We start from the raw sequence: 17,721 nt of genomic DNA on the forward strand, positions 1-17,721 counted from the left end.
TCTCCCGATAACTCGTCCTCGTCCTCCTCCTCTGTGTGGAGGTCGAGGTCTGGGTCACCGAGGGTTCCCTCTAAGGGAGGCATGTTCCCATCTGCACTGGGGGGACCTGGGTTAGAGGACCTCCTAGCATCGTACGCCTCTAAGAGACCTATCAGTATTGCGATGGTAGGGTTAGAACCCTGGTTTAGCTTCCTGGAGGCACACAGTTGTCGCATCTCCTTGAAGCTAAGAGTTGCATATCGTGACACGACCTGTGGAGGGTCACTGACCACTAAGGGAGTCCCTGCAGACTCTCCGTGGACCGACATGCTTTTCTAGTGAGGTGTAAGTGTTGCACCTACCTACACTATGGGTTTACCTACTGATCCCTTGCTAAGAGTTGTAGTCAGGGTGTGCTAAGCCCTGTTACACTACAACAGCCGGTTCAGTAGGACTCGGAGTATTCTAAGTTAAGTTATATGTACCTGGGTACTTATGTGATCTTTCACTGCGATATTCTTAGGATACGTGTGTGGTAAAACAACAGCAAGCTCAAATCCCAACCGCTGCTCACCAATGTGAGAAGTTGGCCTGATATGTAGTGCTCACTATTCTAGTGATCACTGTGTATCATTCCAAACGACCCTTATTGATGATTGGTTGTAAGTCAACCTTTTAGACCAGCTATCCTAGTAGCGTGGATACGAGCAGTCTTTAGGCTAAACTCTAGAGGGCGTGTTAAGCCAGCTGTTTACCATCACATATACCCCTTGAACACCAAGTGAAAGGACACCACACAAGTTGTTATGAAAATAAAAGGATATTTATTTATAACAAGACTACCCTGGCTCTTTATGAGTCAGGGAGCTAAGCACACTACAAAACTCTTAGGAAAATACTTCAGTTGCACAATTTACACAAATGCCCGAGGGGCACGAGAAACCATCTACACTAACAGTGAAATGCGAATGGTTAGAGTCTGGAGATACTGATTCCGGAGTGATCCGATCAGTGGGACTAAACGAAAAAGGAACTGGACACTTGTAGAGCGAACCTGCGATGGAGCACCGAGATGCTCGAGTTACCTAGCCCGGAGGCTGCGGCTGCGTGAAGTTCGTCAAGATGTCGGGAGTCCTCGTGTAGTCTCAGGAGCCTGAAAGAAGAAGTTGCTGGCAGGCGACCAGTGACGATGTTCAGAGCGATCCAAGCCTGGATCGGTGATGAAGGAAAACCTGAAAGCAGAGGGGACTCAGTTCTCAACCGCTAGCCAGCGATCGTGTGGGTACCAGGAGGGTACCGGCTGAAGTCACCTCGACCAGGTGAGTGGGTGACGTCGGACTCGGCTGTTCCTCGGACCAGGAGGCGCGGCGGCGACCAGGATGGAGGGCGAGCTGTCCCACGAAGGTGTCTGCTGTCGATGATGCTGGGCCGCGGATCTTGGCAGTGGCCACCCAAGCGGGGGAGTCAAGATGGCGTCGGGAGTGGACCAGGAGGGCCCGTGGTACTCCTCTGTTGAAGGGGAGCAAGAGCCAGTCTGGAGCAACCAGACTAGTGATGAAACAATCGTGGTGCGTCGTGAAGAGGGCCACAAGCCGGTCGGCAAGTGGTCGAACAACGCGGTGAACAACAAGGAGCGGAAGGGCCCCCACGCAGATCTCGGGGATGCTGGGGAGGCAGACTTCGATGCTGGAGCTGCTCAGGGTTAGGGCTTCTCAAACCCTAGGTGCACTCACTCGAGGGTCCCTCGGTGGGCGTGCTAGATAAGCGTCGTGCAGGTTCTGAAGATAGCCGGTCCCGCAGGTCTCGTCACACCTACGACTCTCAGCTGAGCTGATGAGGGAGGTAAAAGGTCAGAGATGGCAGGGAACTCGGGTCTCGTCGAGCTGGGCAGTCTTGATCCGTAGGAGAGACTTACAGCAAACCGCAAGCGCTTAGATGGTGCCTGCTGGTGCAGGGTGGCTACTCCTTAGCCACAAGGGAGAGTCTTCAGAAATAGTCAAGAGTTCCTTTCGTGGAAAGTAGTTCGTGATTCGGAGTTATCCGATTATCTGATTATCCAATTTGGGAAGGGGACTCGCTCCTACCTTTATTCTAAGAAAAAGGGGCTGGCCCGTGACTAGGTTCTACCTATGGGTGGAGCCAGGAGGGGGGTGGTTACACCCCTATCCTTTGTCCGGCTTCGCGCCAGCTCAGGGGCTGGTGTGCCCCCGAAACTGGTTTGAGCCGGGCTATGCACAGTGAGCACCGGGGTGCCACTGGCAATCACCTTCCTTTCAGCCCTGCCTACCTGGGATACACAAACCCTGTCTGGGATGGTGCTAACACCGCCCTCGACAGGAAACCCTTTGTCCAAGCTCCCTTCGCTGGAAGGTCTCCCAGCAGCAGGAGGTCAGACTTGTGTCTGGTGGCAGCATCCATTTTGTGATGCTGAGGCTTGAGTCAACTTTAACCGGGGTTCAAGGTTACTTCCATGTCGTGTCCCTCTAAAAGGGGGGAATGCTAACCCCGTCACCAGGACTGGCGAGGGGTTCGTATTCCCATTCGTATGACACCTTACTCGACATGTATAGGTGATGCGATGCCAAAGTTAGCAAATAACCGCAAGGATTATAATGCATTAAAAGTAGTTGGCCCGCGTCACCATGGAACGGCTATTAGGACTTGGTTCCGCAAGCCGTCGACGGGCTCAGCTCGCGCCAGAGCACCGTCCCACATGATTCCCTGCACTCTGCCTTCAGGATTGTTAAGGCCTGCTATAGGAGTGACTGATAGGAATCCATGTGTCCATTTTAGGGTTTAGGTGTAGGAATACTACACCTACAGCAACGGGTGATTACACCACGTGGCCCCAGCTGTCGTGCAGCCAGTTGTGTCAGATTTGGGCGGCCATTCCGGGGGTGGCATAATACATGCTTCAGCCCCTGGTAGGCCCTGGGTACACCGATGCCCTGGATACCTGTGATATGCTGAGACAGGGACTGACAAGGCGGCCCAGTTCCAATTAGTGGATGCACCTAATGTACATGTGTGTTAATTTCGAGAGAGAACAGCTAGGCTGTGGGTCTGATTGGCAGGCCCACAGCCGGAGAAAGTCGTAAACCAATGAAGCAAAAGCAAAAAATCTGGGTGATCATAGGATTGCAGACCCTACTCTCCTACAGGCAGTTCTTTACCTCCTCCCCTGTTTGCCTTTAAAAGGAGCTCCAATCTGAAAGACCAACTGGTGCACACACGCCCCAGGATAATGAGAAACCAAGAATCAACTACACTTTGGGGTTTACCGCCAGTTATAGGTCACTTCCCGTGTGGGAATTGTTCAGTATGTCCTCAAACTCGACATACTACCGAGGTGGACATAGGGACGAATAGACCTTGGTCCCTCAAGACACACACGAACTGCAACAGTGAGAGGGTGATCTACCTAATAAAATGCCCCTGTAATAAGAACTATGTGGGCACGACATCACGAAAGATCAAGGTGAGAATATCGGAGCACAAGAGCACCATCCGGTGCAAGAAAAGTGCCACCAAGCTCACTAATCATTTTATATCAGTGGGTCACAAAGAGAATGAGCTGCAGTGGGTGATTCTAGAACAACCACACATTCCATCCCATATTACTGACATTCAGAAGTTCCTACTACTCAGAGAGCAGAGATGGGTGCACAGACTACACTCGGACACTGAGGGTCTGAATGATGAGATTCCTTGGCTGTTGCTATAACATTTTGCCTATCCTCCTCTTGGGTTATTAATTATATAGATCGGCCAGTATGCTAGATAGGTGATACCATAACACACCGAATGATGGATATTATAGATGGAACCCCGTCACACCTGGAGATATGCTATTCCCATATATGTCTGCTTGGGCTCTTAATATACGAGATACTGCCCTTTACTGAGTGTTTCTGTGTAGACACCTAAAGAATATGGTATTTTAAAGCATCTTTTTCGAAACACCTTCACACACCTTTGAGTGATCCATTTATTGAGCTGTCAGCTATTCGCTGTTATTCTACCGTAGGGCAGCTGTACTGTACCTTTATGAGTGCGGGTGACTAGTGTACTGTGCAGAGCGGCAGCTAGATGCTGCACACGCGCAGTGCGGGCGAGAGTGTGAGCTAGCGTTCCGTCCCTTCCTCCTCTGCACATGCGCGTTTTCCGATTACAGGCATCTCTTTGGACACCTAGACCGGCCCATCTCACCTGCATTGACTTGGGCCCTAGCAAGGATAAATAGGCTTTGTCGCCGCGTCCGCCGACACCTCCGGTCTTAATTCAAAGACCGCCCCGGGGTACCGACGGACAGGTGAGCTCCTTGCGTTTGGATTTCGAACGTGCCAGGCATTTTTTGCGATCAGTGTTTTGTTTTGTTTTGTTTATTCATTTCTCTTGCGCATACGCTATCGAGGGGAGGTTATAGAGATTGCCCTTGATCACTTCCTCCTTTGTTTACCTGTCGATTTGGTCCAATTGGCGTGACTTAAATATCTTTAGAGTTCTGGGACTTTTTTTGAAAGCTTGTCTTTGAAGTCTGCGCCTCTATGTTTCACGTCTACTGGTCCAGATTTACCATAAAACCAGTACGATAGTGAATACCTAACTGTTTTTGGACATATGGTCCCGTTATCCAGCTTTCTAAAAAATTTTAGTGACTTTCTTTGACCATATTTGCCTTTCACTGGGATACATTGGTGCATTTCTCATGTTTTAAGCCATGCTTTTAAGAGTAGAGTTTTTTCAGGTATAACCAGTTGCAACCTGTTTTCTCTTTCTCCTACTGTTCTGTTTTTCTAGAGCGGGGCCCCTTTCCCCGAGTTGAGACCAGGTTGAGGTGAGGGCAGTACCCACTTGTTATGGGTAAGTGCAATTCAATTGACAATACTGAATGCCATAAAGCATTAGTAAATGCGTGTTTTTAGGTCATTTAAGATTTTTTGACCTCTGGTTGAGTATGTTTACACATTGGGCTATTGTTTCTTTCTCATTTTTCTTCCACAGGTATCCGGTTTTGATTGCTTCTGACCTGACCGGTGCGGTAGGAATAGTTTATCCACACACCCCTATTTTTTTGAATTCTTTGTTTACACGTTTTCACATGGAAACCACAGCAGTATTATAGGTCCTGACGAAAGCCCTGATACTTTTGATCGATAAGGGGCAGAAACATGTTGACCGATCTTGCTATGGACAATAGCATAATGTCAAATTAATTTATGCCATATTGCCATTTTGCTTTTTAAACGTGACAGGGGTCCTCTACTAATAAAAAACCTTTGAGCACCCTTAGCCATTTTTAATTCACACCATTATAATTTTACTGCTGACTTTAGGATCTCCCACTTTGATCTATGGGTAGGACTTCATCCGAGACAAATACCCGTGAGTGATCAGGTGACAATCCTCCTTTGTTGCTTCTTCTATGCTAGTGACCAGATCACTGCTTCATGAACTGGTCCAGCAGGTTGGAGTACACAGACCCAGATGATAATAACAATTAACCACCTTAAGTGATTGATGGGTCCTGTTGAAGGATTTGCTCTCTTATAGAGTCGTCACATTGAGAATGGGGTTTACCTTGGCCAATTTGTGTAATTTCTTTGCTCAGCCACAGACCCAGGTTGTCTCAGTGTTGTGATTACGGTTCATCTATATACCTGTAGCACTGGATATCACAGAAAAACTTCACAATCAACAAGCACGCCTCCCCAATATTTCACGCTTCAGTCACTGCAAGATGAATAAGGATTGAAGAGTGGACGGGGGCGTGATTAGTGAATTATATTAGTAAAACAATGGCAACATTTCATAATACTAGAGTACAAGGTGGTGTCATTTCCAAAACCTGCGCCTTGCTTGGGTAACCCACAGTCGCACCTTTCTGCCCATGAGAACCCAAAGTGCCAAGACGCCCCACTATACAAAGAATGCGTAAAGCGAGATAACAAACACACACAGGTAAAGAGCCAAAGACTAATTCCCTCGATGTACTCAAATATTTGATTTTAAAGTCAGGCAGGGGGGCAAGAGTTTTTACTCACGATCATACCAGGGTAAAACTGGCGCTAGCGAGATTCGGGAAGACCCCGGCTGAACCTACGCCCCCGCATCAAGCCCGCCTCAAGTGGAATCGATCATTCATTTGACCGCTCTATTGATGCACTGCATTGGGAGAGAACATGCTCAGAGTATTTGAGGAACCAGATTTTTGGGCAGTAACCCCACCTCGACCCCCCCCAAGCCCAACCTCTGCCACTGACATAATTGATGACCAATTATAATTTATATGATCTCTAGTTAACGGACTTCCGGTCAAGGCCCTGGCAGCAACCAATAGAAAAGAACCAACCTGATGAGGTCATCGCCATGCCCTGACGTACATCCCAGAAAGGACAGCTCGGGAAGAGTGATGGGCAAGTCACCTGGATGACGTCAGAGAAGAACCCCTGCGTGAGCGCAGCTCCCCCTAAGCTAGGGTGACCCACCATCCGTCATTTTCACGGACTGCCGGTAAATTAGCCCTAATGTCCGTTGTCTGTGATAGGTGTGTTAACGGACTGCATTTGTCCATAATTTTAGCTTCTCCACTAAAGAACAAAAGTTAATTCCCCCAATTGTGATTCCCCAGCTGGAGAGAGGGCGTCTCCTGAGCTGCATCCCGGAGAGGGGGGCAGAGGGCTCAAAAGAAAGGAGCCTCTGGCCAGAGTGTCTGCCTCCCCAAAGAAACGCAAATGTTAAGGCCGTATTGGGGCAGGTATTGCTTTGAATTGATGGAGTCACTTGAAACTTCCTGATAACAGGCATTATCTGCTGTGCGCGAGCCTATAACTTAAAGATGGCTTTGAACTGCGGTGGGCCCTGTATCCAGTGTCTAACATTGGTGAAATATTCACAGGTAAAACAGATGTTCAGCAAGCCCGCGCTGCTGGTCTTCTCCCCATCCCCAGAAGCGCCAGCCCGTTCACTCTCTGATAGCAGTCAGAGAGGGCGTTTTGAAAAGTCGTGCATCGTCACTGCAAGCTTTGCTACATTTTGTGTGAACTGCCCAGACACACCGCCCCAGTGACACACAGAAACGGAAATACATTTCTTTAAATCATTCTCAGTAACAGACGTTCAGTCATCTGAAGTAAAGCTATGGCGCAAGTGCACGATACAGAAACATTAATCGCCACCTTTGCTTAGCCGACCATTTCTTTATTAGCTCCTAATGGCGAGGTCTGTGGGGTTACAACGTCTGAGAGGAAGCCTGCAAGACAGCCCTTCTATTGAATCACCGAGATGGCTCGAATAACCGGCTATTCGAGTGCACTGAGGAACAAACTGTATTGTATTATAATTGCATTTATATAGCGCTCACTACCCCATATGAGGTGTGCAAGCGCTTTTTCGGCGAGTAGCACACTACTCCGGAACCCAAGAAGGATTCGTGTTGAATTAGTATAGTGAAATATGAAAGTAATTTGAGTGGTGGAGAGGTTAGTCAGTTATTTGGATTCAGAAGGATAGCGGAGGGATAGAAGGGGGAAAAAGGTTTGCATTTATATAGCACTTGTTCTGGAGTCAATTACACCAAAATGAATGTATATTACTATGTAGAAAATAGTAAATAAACACATTGATAGAATATCGGGGTATGGCCTCTCCTTCGACCTTTTGTCCTTAATTTTTGTCCTGAATTTTGACCCTTCGTCCTGAATTTTTTACAGTCAGTCCAGAATTTGCCTCCATGTCAGTTGGACACCCTACCCTCAGCCTGTCTCTTTAAACAGATTTTTTTTTAAACAGATCCTTATTGAAAAGAAGCAATGTATGTGCAGCTTTGCAAACCACACACACACACACACACACACACACACACGCACAAGTTCAGTGCTCAATTTTAGCCGGCGGTTTCCCGTGCTCGGCACTTAATTGCTGGCCCCGGTACTTATGACAGTCCGCCACATGATGGCGCCTTCTGCCCAATTTTGAAATGTGCACAACAACAGCTGTTTAGTAATTATTTCTACATTAAAAATGACTAATACCAGCCGCCCACGCCATTCTAATAGCTTAGGGGGCCTGGAATAGTCCAAATTGTCACCATTGTAGAAGTGGCATGATCAGTCGCTCTTGCCAGCGCAGGCAGGGGCAATGGGTGGTGCACGCTGCAGTGGCCTTCTGATGCGGGCCCTGGCACTACTCTGTTTTTTGAGGGGGACACATTTAGCACTGGTGCGCACACACACGTATACAACATGGGATAGATGATATAAAACATGGGTCTGCTCCAATCCTGGAACAGTAACACACAACAGCAGGAGCTGGGTGCGCCCACAGGTTAATAAGTCATGTCTCTTAATTTATGACAAAAATATTGAGCACATGACCAGCATCTAGTGTGAGGCATAACAGCCTCATGCTGTTTTAACTGGGACCAGAGCCACCGGTGAAGGACTCTGAAATGCTAAAATTTAAGCTGTGCCTCTCTCGGTCTGTAATCATGTTTACGTGTGTCTGTCCACCCTTCCTGGAGCACCCAGTCTGTCCTCCTTCCAGGGATTAAGTGCTGTGGGAGGTGAAAGGGTATCCCATCTAAGCAGATAGTCAAGGACAGCAGAGAGTTTTAATTTAATAGAGGGAGGGCCCACTAGTCTACACAGGCAATGAAACAGTGGTCTGCATTTCCAGTACGGAGGCCTCGGATGCCCACACTCCTTTACCAACTTCACAGGCGGCTTGAGGTCACCGTTTTTCCATATTTTCCAGAGAGCTGGTGTTCTCTCAATATGGACAACCTTATTCTGTAACACAGGAGCCGCATTAGGTGGTCTGACATCTCCACCCATTTATTTGTGTGTCCCATGCCAAGGGTACATGCAGGTTTACATTCTGGGGTACATATCAGTCCGTGAAGTAGTACCGGTCAGATCTATGATGTTCAAGATATACTTACAGCAGAGCAAGCTCTTGTTTATGGTGATCCAGCTCGGTGCTTCTATACATCAAGGAAGTATGTACGTAATGTGGACTAGCGGATAGATGCAGACCTACAGCTTCCGTGGATGCATTTATTTTTGGTTTTTTTAACCTGGGCTTAGTACATGGCCATGTCTGATCTGGGGTGGCGGAGTGAGCTAAAGAATGATGATGCATTAAACCCAGATCAGTTGACTGGGGATGAGTGCTTGCATTGTTCAACACTCCGTCCATCATCCCCTTTGGTTTTGCTTTGTTCGCCATAAGTTGGCAGGCTGTGCCCAGACGTGGGTCCCTTGCTCACTTGGCCACTGGATTCAAGCTAGCCTGGCTGATGAGGGCTGTTAGCCCGAAATCGGTCCCATGACGCTAGTTTCCGGTCCAGGGAAGACATGGCTTGGCAGTTCGGGCTGGACTGTTACCATGAGGCACAGGGTCAGACTGATTTGCATATGGCCATGTCTGAACTGGGGTGGCAGAGTGAGCTAAAGAATGATGATGGATTAAACTCAGATCAGTTGACTAGGGGTGAGTGCTTACAATGTTCAACACTCCATCCATCATCCCCTTTGGTTTTGCTTAGTACATTCCCAGACAAAAGATTTGGTCTTTCCATCTGCTGTTTTATATCTGATGCCATTTTTTAAGAGATCATGGCGAACAAGTAATTAAACCGAGGGCTAAATTCATTTTGATCATTTAAACCCACAGCCCAGGGGTGAATGAAATATGCAATGTTGCCCACACCAAAAATTCTCTTGTCGGTTTTTCTAGAGTGTGGTCAAATTATTGCTTTCAATAGCATCTGTGCCGCGGCATTTGAACTTTTAGCCAAGATGAACCCCTATCGAGGATCTTGAAGTGAATTCAATTTACAGCAAGGCATCACATTTTCTCCAATTTATCCAATATCTCAAGGAGGGGAAAAAGGATGATGTTTGAGATGCAAAGGCGGGTTTCGGGGTGTATGGCCTCAATTGCGTCATTACTGCGTCATTAGTGTACAGCATCACTCTTACATCGCCCGCTGGAGTTTGTATCCATGATTATCCCATTCTGGCATATGGCCGCTGCCAAGACACGAGCCCCCTCTCACTATGATATGGGAAGAAGGCTACACCGCCTAGACAGCTTCAATCAGGGTTGAACCGGTCTTGGGTTGCTTGTGTTCTGATTTAGGGCGTACCTGGCCTCGTAATTCGGGTTGGACTATTCCTATTGAAGCAGGGCCGAAATTGATTTGCAAGTGGCTGGGTCTAAAGTGACGTGGAATGCCGAGTATAACAACGGGTTGGAATGATACCCAAGCGATTGCCAGCGGTTAGACTTATTGCTAGCATTCCTCTCGTCACCTTTTATGTTATTGATGTGTCTCATAACTTGGAGCACGCAGAGTGCGTATCGGGTGTCAATAAGCTTGTTAACAACTGCAGAGCTATATGGAAATAAAAAATGAACTAACGCATAGATCCCAAAAAAAGTAATCAAAGAGCAAATAACGGCTCAAAACTACTGATATACAGGCACTGTGAGACCAAGGACAGCGGTCCATGTGGTACTGCCAGTTTCAGACCACGCTTCTAACTTTGCTTGACCGCAATAGTCAGGCATGAATACCCAAGAATCATAAGAAAACGTCAGTATCAACTCAAATAGAGGTGGCGGGTCGCCGATGAAAGCCATAGCGGGCATTAGTGAGGAGGTGTAAGATATCCAGATTACCATAAATTTCTCATTTGCATAACAATACATTACCACAGTGGAAGGGGCTATGACAAAGTCCTAGTGCCACGACTGAGTGCCTTATTATCAGATCTTCAGACCTCATTCTGCGATGAACATAGGATATGAGTCAATACAAAATCAGGTTTGAGTCTCTAGGACCTGGATTAGCATCCATGGAGCCAGCTCATAGCTCTTGTACCTTCGAGGCAATCACAAACTTCTCTATATATATATATAAATATCACCTTCCCCGCACGGTGTCCAACCAACTGTGTCTCTCCCTCACATGGAAAGTATGAGCCTGTGTGAAGGAGACATGGAATTTCAAGCATCTGAGGGAAGGAGAGATGTCTTACATGCTTGGCACTGTGAGTGTTTGAGGGAAAGGGAGACACAATCCAGGTGTGTGCTTTGGGGAATGAGAGAACTGACAGGGAAGTGTAAAGGCCCGAGAGAAGCAGAGAGGCCTGACAGGTGAGGGAGAGTAGGGGAGAAGAGGGGAAGCCTCACAGTTGAGTGTCATAGCTTGAGGGCGTGAGTGAGGGCTTACAAATTTGCATGTGAGGGAAGAGAGGAGTCTAGAATTGAGCCAGGCCTTATAGAATGAAGGCACAAGAGGTGGCAATGAGGGTAAGAGTCTGAGTAAGAGAGGGCAGATCGGGCAGTAATCGGGGCGCAACGGTGCTGTGAGGTTGACTATTTTTAAAGAAGATAAAAAGACAAAGTTAGAACCAGACACAATGTCTATGAAAGCAAATAGAATCACATTTATTAACAGATAAGTCAAATGCAATGGATTACAGTTCTCCTCTAATGGGCACCGTCCCGTTGCTTAGTTTTGGTGGTATTCCCCACATTATTATTCTATTACTGTTCAGTAACAGTCTCAGGTGTCAATTTGTAATGTTCTGATGAAGATCCTTGCATCACTATAGGATCGAAACGTCATCGACTCTAGCACATTGACCCTGTACTTTGTATATATAATTTAAAATAGGGTGGAATTGCTGCAATATGTTCATTTGTGAAGAAGAATATTTGTCTGAGCTGTGATACCAATTGCGCCCGAGTGTCTCAATTTCGTTTGTTTTGTTTTTTCCTGTTTCCACCCACCATTTGACTTATTTGTTAATAAATGTGATTCTATTTACTTTCATAGACATTGTGTCTGGTTCTAACTTTTTCTTTTTATTGCATGTGTGACTGTTGGCCATAGGGACCCTTGTTCCTTTAAAAACATTATGTATCCCTGGTCCCTATATATCCTCGGGTTTCGCTTGTACTTTTGTAGAGTGAGGTTGACTGTGGCAGCCTGTGGATTAAAAGATGCTTTGCAGTAAACATTGACTCACGCACCTGAAGTCTGAAACTCCACCTTGACAGGTTCCGACGTTGCATTGATGGCTGCCCGCCACACTCCACCTCCACTGATGGTCCACGCCGTCACCACACAGCGGTACAGCCCAGCATCTGAAAGCTGGGTCTGGTGTATCCTAAAGCGGAATACGTCCTCCTGAACCCGCTCCAGTACCACCGCGTCCTGACGCGCCGGGTCCTTCCAGTCCTCCAGTCGCACCAGCGAGTCGTGGCTCACGGAGATGACCCCGCTGGCGGCCGAGGGAGGCTTCTCTGCAGTCACTACCACTGAGAACCGGGGAGCCTTGATATTGTGGGGCGACACCTTGCAGCTCATCTGGAACGTGTTCCCAGGGGTGGAGTGGGGCTTCTCTTGTAGTGCCTGGACAGTCAGACGGTAATCTAGGAGGAAAAGCAGCATCACAGAGTAAGAAGCACATCAACACAAGAGGAGCTCATGTGGGGAGGTGAGGAAAGGAGGCCAGAAATAGCTGCAGAGTCTCATCTCGCCTGGCGGGAGTGTGATCTCTGCATAATCAGGGCTCATTAAGAAGGGGTGGCTCAGCCATCCCGGGAAACAAGGCACGAGCTTCTCCGCTGAAATGGGGGCACGACTCATCTGTACATGGAGTGAGGTGTGATTTTCGCTTTTCAGATTCGGGGACAGCTCACCTGTCCGTGGGGAGAGAACAGAAGTCTCTCTTCTGAGATGGAGGAATGGGTCAGCTGTCTATGGAAAGAAGGCAGCATTTTCACTTGAAGGTCACAGATACCCAAGCTGTCTATGGAAACAAGGCAATGTCACATCTTTTCAGTTGGAGGGATAGCTCTGCTGTCTTTGGAAATATAGCATGATTTTCATTGCCAGATTCAAATATGGCTCAGCTGTGTACAGAAACAAGGAATTATTGTTTAGACTCGAATGGAGGGATAGCCCAGCTGTCTGTGGAGACATGGTATGGAGGAGGGTCTCATTTCAGTTGGATGGGTAGCTCAGCTGCCCATGGAGACATGGTATGGAGGGGGTGTCTCATTTCAGTCGGATGAGTAGCTCAGCTGTCAATGGAGACATGGTATGGAGGGGGGTCTCATTTCAGTTGGCAGGGTAGCTCACCTGTCAATGGAGACATGGTATGGAGGGGGTGTCTCATTTCAGTCGGTGGGTAGCTCAGCTGTCTGTGGAGACATGGTATGGAGGGGGGTCTCATTTCAGTTGGCAGGGTAGCTCACCTGTCCATGGAGACATGGTATGGAGGGGGTGTCTCATTTCAGTCGGATGGGTAGCTCAGCTGTCAATGGAGACATGGTATGGAGTGGGTGTCTCATTTCAGTTGGAATGGTAGCTCAGCTGTCCATGGAGACATGGTATGGAGGGGGGTCTCATTTCAGTTGGAGGTGTAGCTCAGCTGTACATGATGCCATGGCATGGAGGGGGTGTCCCATTTCAGTTGGAAAGGTAGCTCAGCTGTCAGTGGAAGCAAGGTATGATGTCCACTTCCAGATTAAGGTCCAGTACAGTTGTCCTTGGAATCAAGGCACGGCTTTCTCTTCCACTTCAGGGATAGCTCAGCTGTCTATGGAAACAAGGAGTGCTTGTGTCAGAGGGACACCTCTCACTTATCAATGGGAAGAAGGAATTATTTTCATTTCCAGGGCCAGCTCAGCTGTCAATGAAACCCTACTCATGTGTCTTCCGAGAAGATTGGGTGGCTCAGCCGTCTATGAAAATAAGGCATCACTTCTTCAACTGGAGGGATAGCTCAGCTGTTTACAGGAGTGGCTCAGCTACCTACGATGTTATTATATAAAAACAGAGATGATGACAATATATAGATTGACGAGAAATAATTTTCTAACATTTGTTAGGGGCCTTTTCAGTTCTTAGAGCCCTGTAACCTACTGAAGATTGTATGGTGCTCAAAATGTTTTCAAATTGTATTAATCAATCAGTTCATCATCATCAAAAGTATCTTTATTCAGATATTAAAACATCCAGGAAAAGCACAATATATTTACACAGATCATATACAATAATATGAGCAATTCATCATAAATGCATTAAGATAAAACATGTCTAATGGGCCTTTCCATGATCACAATGGCAGTATTGGGCCTGAACTTCGGCCTAGGTTACAAATTCATCATTTTTTATAAAGTGCGGGGTGCTAACAACTATACAAATATGGGATACCAACACATTAACATTAATTAAAATGCGAGATCGTAGTTTACATAAAAACAGTCCATTTTAAAATAAGCCAAGGCCTAAATAAAAAAGAACTTCTTATAACATCCCAAGTACTCTAAATGTTGCAGTACGACAATTACAAAAAATCCACGTATTATCTCCTATTCTGTATACAATGTATAACAATCTTGCGGAGTAGCTTTAATCCAGATGCCTCGTCTGTAGTATCCGGCAAACAGAGTAACTTACACCTCCCTTCTAGATTTCCTCAATTTAGCTGCTAATCTTAAAAAATTTACAGTGCAGAACAATGTAAGAGGTTCCGCGGAAAGTTTTAAGTATAAGAGTGCTACTCTGACTTGGGTGAATTTATTCGCTCTTAGGATGGTTTTTAAGAAAAGAGCCCGCGGGTATTCATATAATGGACAAAAGAATACAAAATGGAGGGTATCCTGTGGAGATCCCAGATCGCAGCCACAGGGACCCTTTGAGCCAATATCTTTCGTAAACCCTGCAGGAACAGCTAAAATGTGATGTAAAAGATCCAGTCTGAATCTGGTCATTAAAAATCTATCGTTTTTGTTATAAATCTGTGCCAAGTATGGTTCTAAACCTACAACAGATTTTGTTAATATATGTGATCGCACTGACCCTTTCAGTATTTCGCTATCTTCCCGGGCGCAGGCTAACCGCCTCGTATACTCTGCTTTTATCGTGACTTTTAGCTGCGGCGTTAGGGACGTAGGTTCCTTAAAGTATCTTGCATAACCCAGCCACTCCAATTTATCCTTTACATATTTAAGCCATGGTATCTTGTGACCTTTGTCCCTGTTGATACAGTCTATTAATATTTCTCTGCTTAGACTAGCTTCAGGGTTAGTCCAGATTTTAATCCAACGCAATAATGGCTTAAGGCTTAATCTGTCGGAGATATAGGGGAGCCCTAGCTCCTCGTGGATAATATAGGCCGGGGTACTTTGAGAAACTTGCAAAATCCTCCTAAGAAACTTATTTTCCTCCCGTTGTATAGTGGAAATGTTATAAATCCCCAGACCTCACTCCCATACATGATTTTGGAACAACAGATTGAATTGTATAAGTTCAATATTTCCGTCAATGACCAACGACCTAATCTCGTGGCTCGGTTCATAATTGAGCCCATTATGCTCACATGCTGCTTGCATTTTTCTGCAACTAGTGTGTTAAAATTGAGGTGTTTATCGAAGATAATCCCTAAATAATTGAAAACCTCGACCTTCTCTAGTTTGTGTCCCCCAATTTTAAAAATAAAATTCTTAGTTGGTCTTTTTCCTGCTTCCATGATGTAGGATTTTGTTAGGTTAGGGGATAAATCTAGATTTGCCATAAACTCACAAAAGCCATCGATAAGAGACTGCAGTCCCCTCCCTGTACGCGAGAGGAGTACTGCGTCGTCCGCGTATAATAAGACAGGTATACTTCTATTTGCCACTCTCGGGCAATCAACCCCCAATGTTCTTAGAGCTTTATCCAAACCATTTATATACAGTGTGAATAAAAAAGGTGCCAAAATGCAGCCTTGTCTCACACCCCCTGTGCAAGAAAAGTGGTCAGTGAGATTCCCCTCGTTGTTATACCTAACCTGGGCTGTGGTATTCATATACAATGTTTTTAAAATGAATATCAAACTTAAGTCTACCCCTAGCAACTCTAAGATCTCCCATAATTTTCCTCGGTTAACCCGGTCGAAGGCTGCTGTCAGGTCCATGAAGGCTAAAAAAACTGTGCCTTCACCAGCCACAGTATACTTTGCGACCAGGTTATATAAGTTGAGGCATTGGTCTGATGTTGAGCGGCCCATTCTAAAAACCGTACTGGGTGTCAGCAATAATTTCCTTTTCCTCCGCCCAGTCCATTAAACGATTTAGAATCACCTTCCCTAATACCTTTGCCGACACATCTATTAAAGAGATCGGGCGGTAACATTGAGGATTGCTCTTGTTGCCCTTTTTAAATATGGGGACAATATTAGCAGTTGACCAGGACCTGGGCAGTCCCTCTTCCACTGCTGTATTAAAAATTCTCACGAGTATAGGGGCCCACAGCTCAACCTGTGATAAAAATAGATCTGGAGGGATCCCATCTGGCCCCGGAGCCTTATTTCTTGCCAAGGCAAGTATTCCATTTTTAACCTCGTCCACTGTGAACTCCACCCATGAGTTTGGAAGAGTCCCCACATCTGTGGCTTGTTGGGCAGTTACACAGCCGTGGTTATACAACTTACTGAAATGAGAGACCCATTCTTCTGGGAGGATATTACAAGCCATCTTCTCGCTATTCAGTGGCTGGAAAATTGGGTCATTTATCACCTTCCAGAATTTAGACATGTCTCTCAACTCCGCTGCCTCCTTTAAATTCTCCCAGGCCTCAGATTGGATAGTATGTTTCCTCTTCTTTATGGCCGATTTGTATTGGGCCCTACATTCCACTATCCTGCTCCTATCTTTCGGTACCTTTTTGAGTGCCCGTTTTAATTCTTTTTGGGCACTGGAGCATGCTTTGTCGAACCATTTGGGTTGAAGATTGGACGTAGGTAATAATTTGGCCCTGAGTAGCTTGTCAATATCTCTTGCCATATTTGCAAAGACACTTAACAGTTCTTTACCTTTGACTTCCTGGTCTAGGCACATCCAAATCCCACTATCGGGGGATGCTATAAGTTTTTTGTAAAATGCTTCCCCATCTATATTTGACCAACGTATGCGCCTGCCTTGGTCGATAGCTTCCAATTTGCCCCTCATCATCCTGGCCCTTGCCTGGGTGGAAGAGTCCTCATCCATCAATGACAACACCAAGGGGTTGTGGTCACTAAAGATGCTAATCTGTATACTAAAATCTACGATCCTGTATTTAAGACAATGTGAAACAAAGATAAAATCAATAATTGTATCCCTGCCCCTACCTTTAAACGTTGGGTTAATGATATTGGAGTTCCTGGGCTTGATTAAGTCCATCGTAGGGATTAAATCATATGTGCCCAGAATGTTTCCCTGTTTGCTACCTTCCGGTGTATGTTCTAGGTGCCAATCCTTAAAAGATGGACAAGAATCCCATTTAGCCCCTTCCCATTTCAAATGTGGGCATTGATGGCAATTAAAGTCGCCCGCCAGGATCAGGGTTGGGGGATTATTTCCCCTGGAGTGCAGATCTAACAATCTATCCTCAAGCTCGTTCAGCCTCTGCGTCGACTGGGCCGCATTATAAAAATTTATCAAAACAAATCTTAAGCCCTTCTTACAGTAACTGATACCCTGTAAATTATCCGAACTCCATCCCAAGACCTCCCAGGTCCCTTGTAACGCAAGAGACACATACGTTATTAGTCCCCCTTTCGCTCTTCCCATACTAGATTTCCGAGCAGGTACGAAAAACATTTTATATCCCTCTAGATGTGCAGCACTACTATCCGTCTCCCACGTTTCTTGTAGACAAATAATATGAAATTTCTGGCTGAAATCCAACCATTCCTT

General features: G+C 46.2%; 1 protein-coding gene across 2 annotated transcripts in view; it reads right to left on the reverse strand.

The window, feature by feature from the left end:
• The window catches only part of PTGFRN (prostaglandin F2 receptor inhibitor), a 484,819-nt gene that overhangs the window by 140,034 nt on the left and 327,064 nt on the right, over positions 1 to 17,721 (reverse strand). For both annotated transcript variants that reach the window (XR_014967615.1, XM_085620984.1), the window contains exon 6: positions 12,025 to 12,426. Coding sequence is in view for 1 of the 2 variants with exons in the window: in XM_085620984.1 (XP_085477110.1) it covers positions 12,025 to 12,426 (402 nt within the window). In the remaining variant the exon portion in view is untranslated. The remainder of the gene's footprint in view (positions 1 to 12,024; positions 12,427 to 17,721) is intronic.

The sequence above is a fragment of the Triturus cristatus genome, chromosome 8 (genome assembly GCF_964204655.1).
Source record: "Triturus cristatus chromosome 8, aTriCri1.1, whole genome shotgun sequence".
Lineage (NCBI taxonomy): Eukaryota > Metazoa > Chordata > Amphibia > Caudata > Salamandridae > Triturus > Triturus cristatus.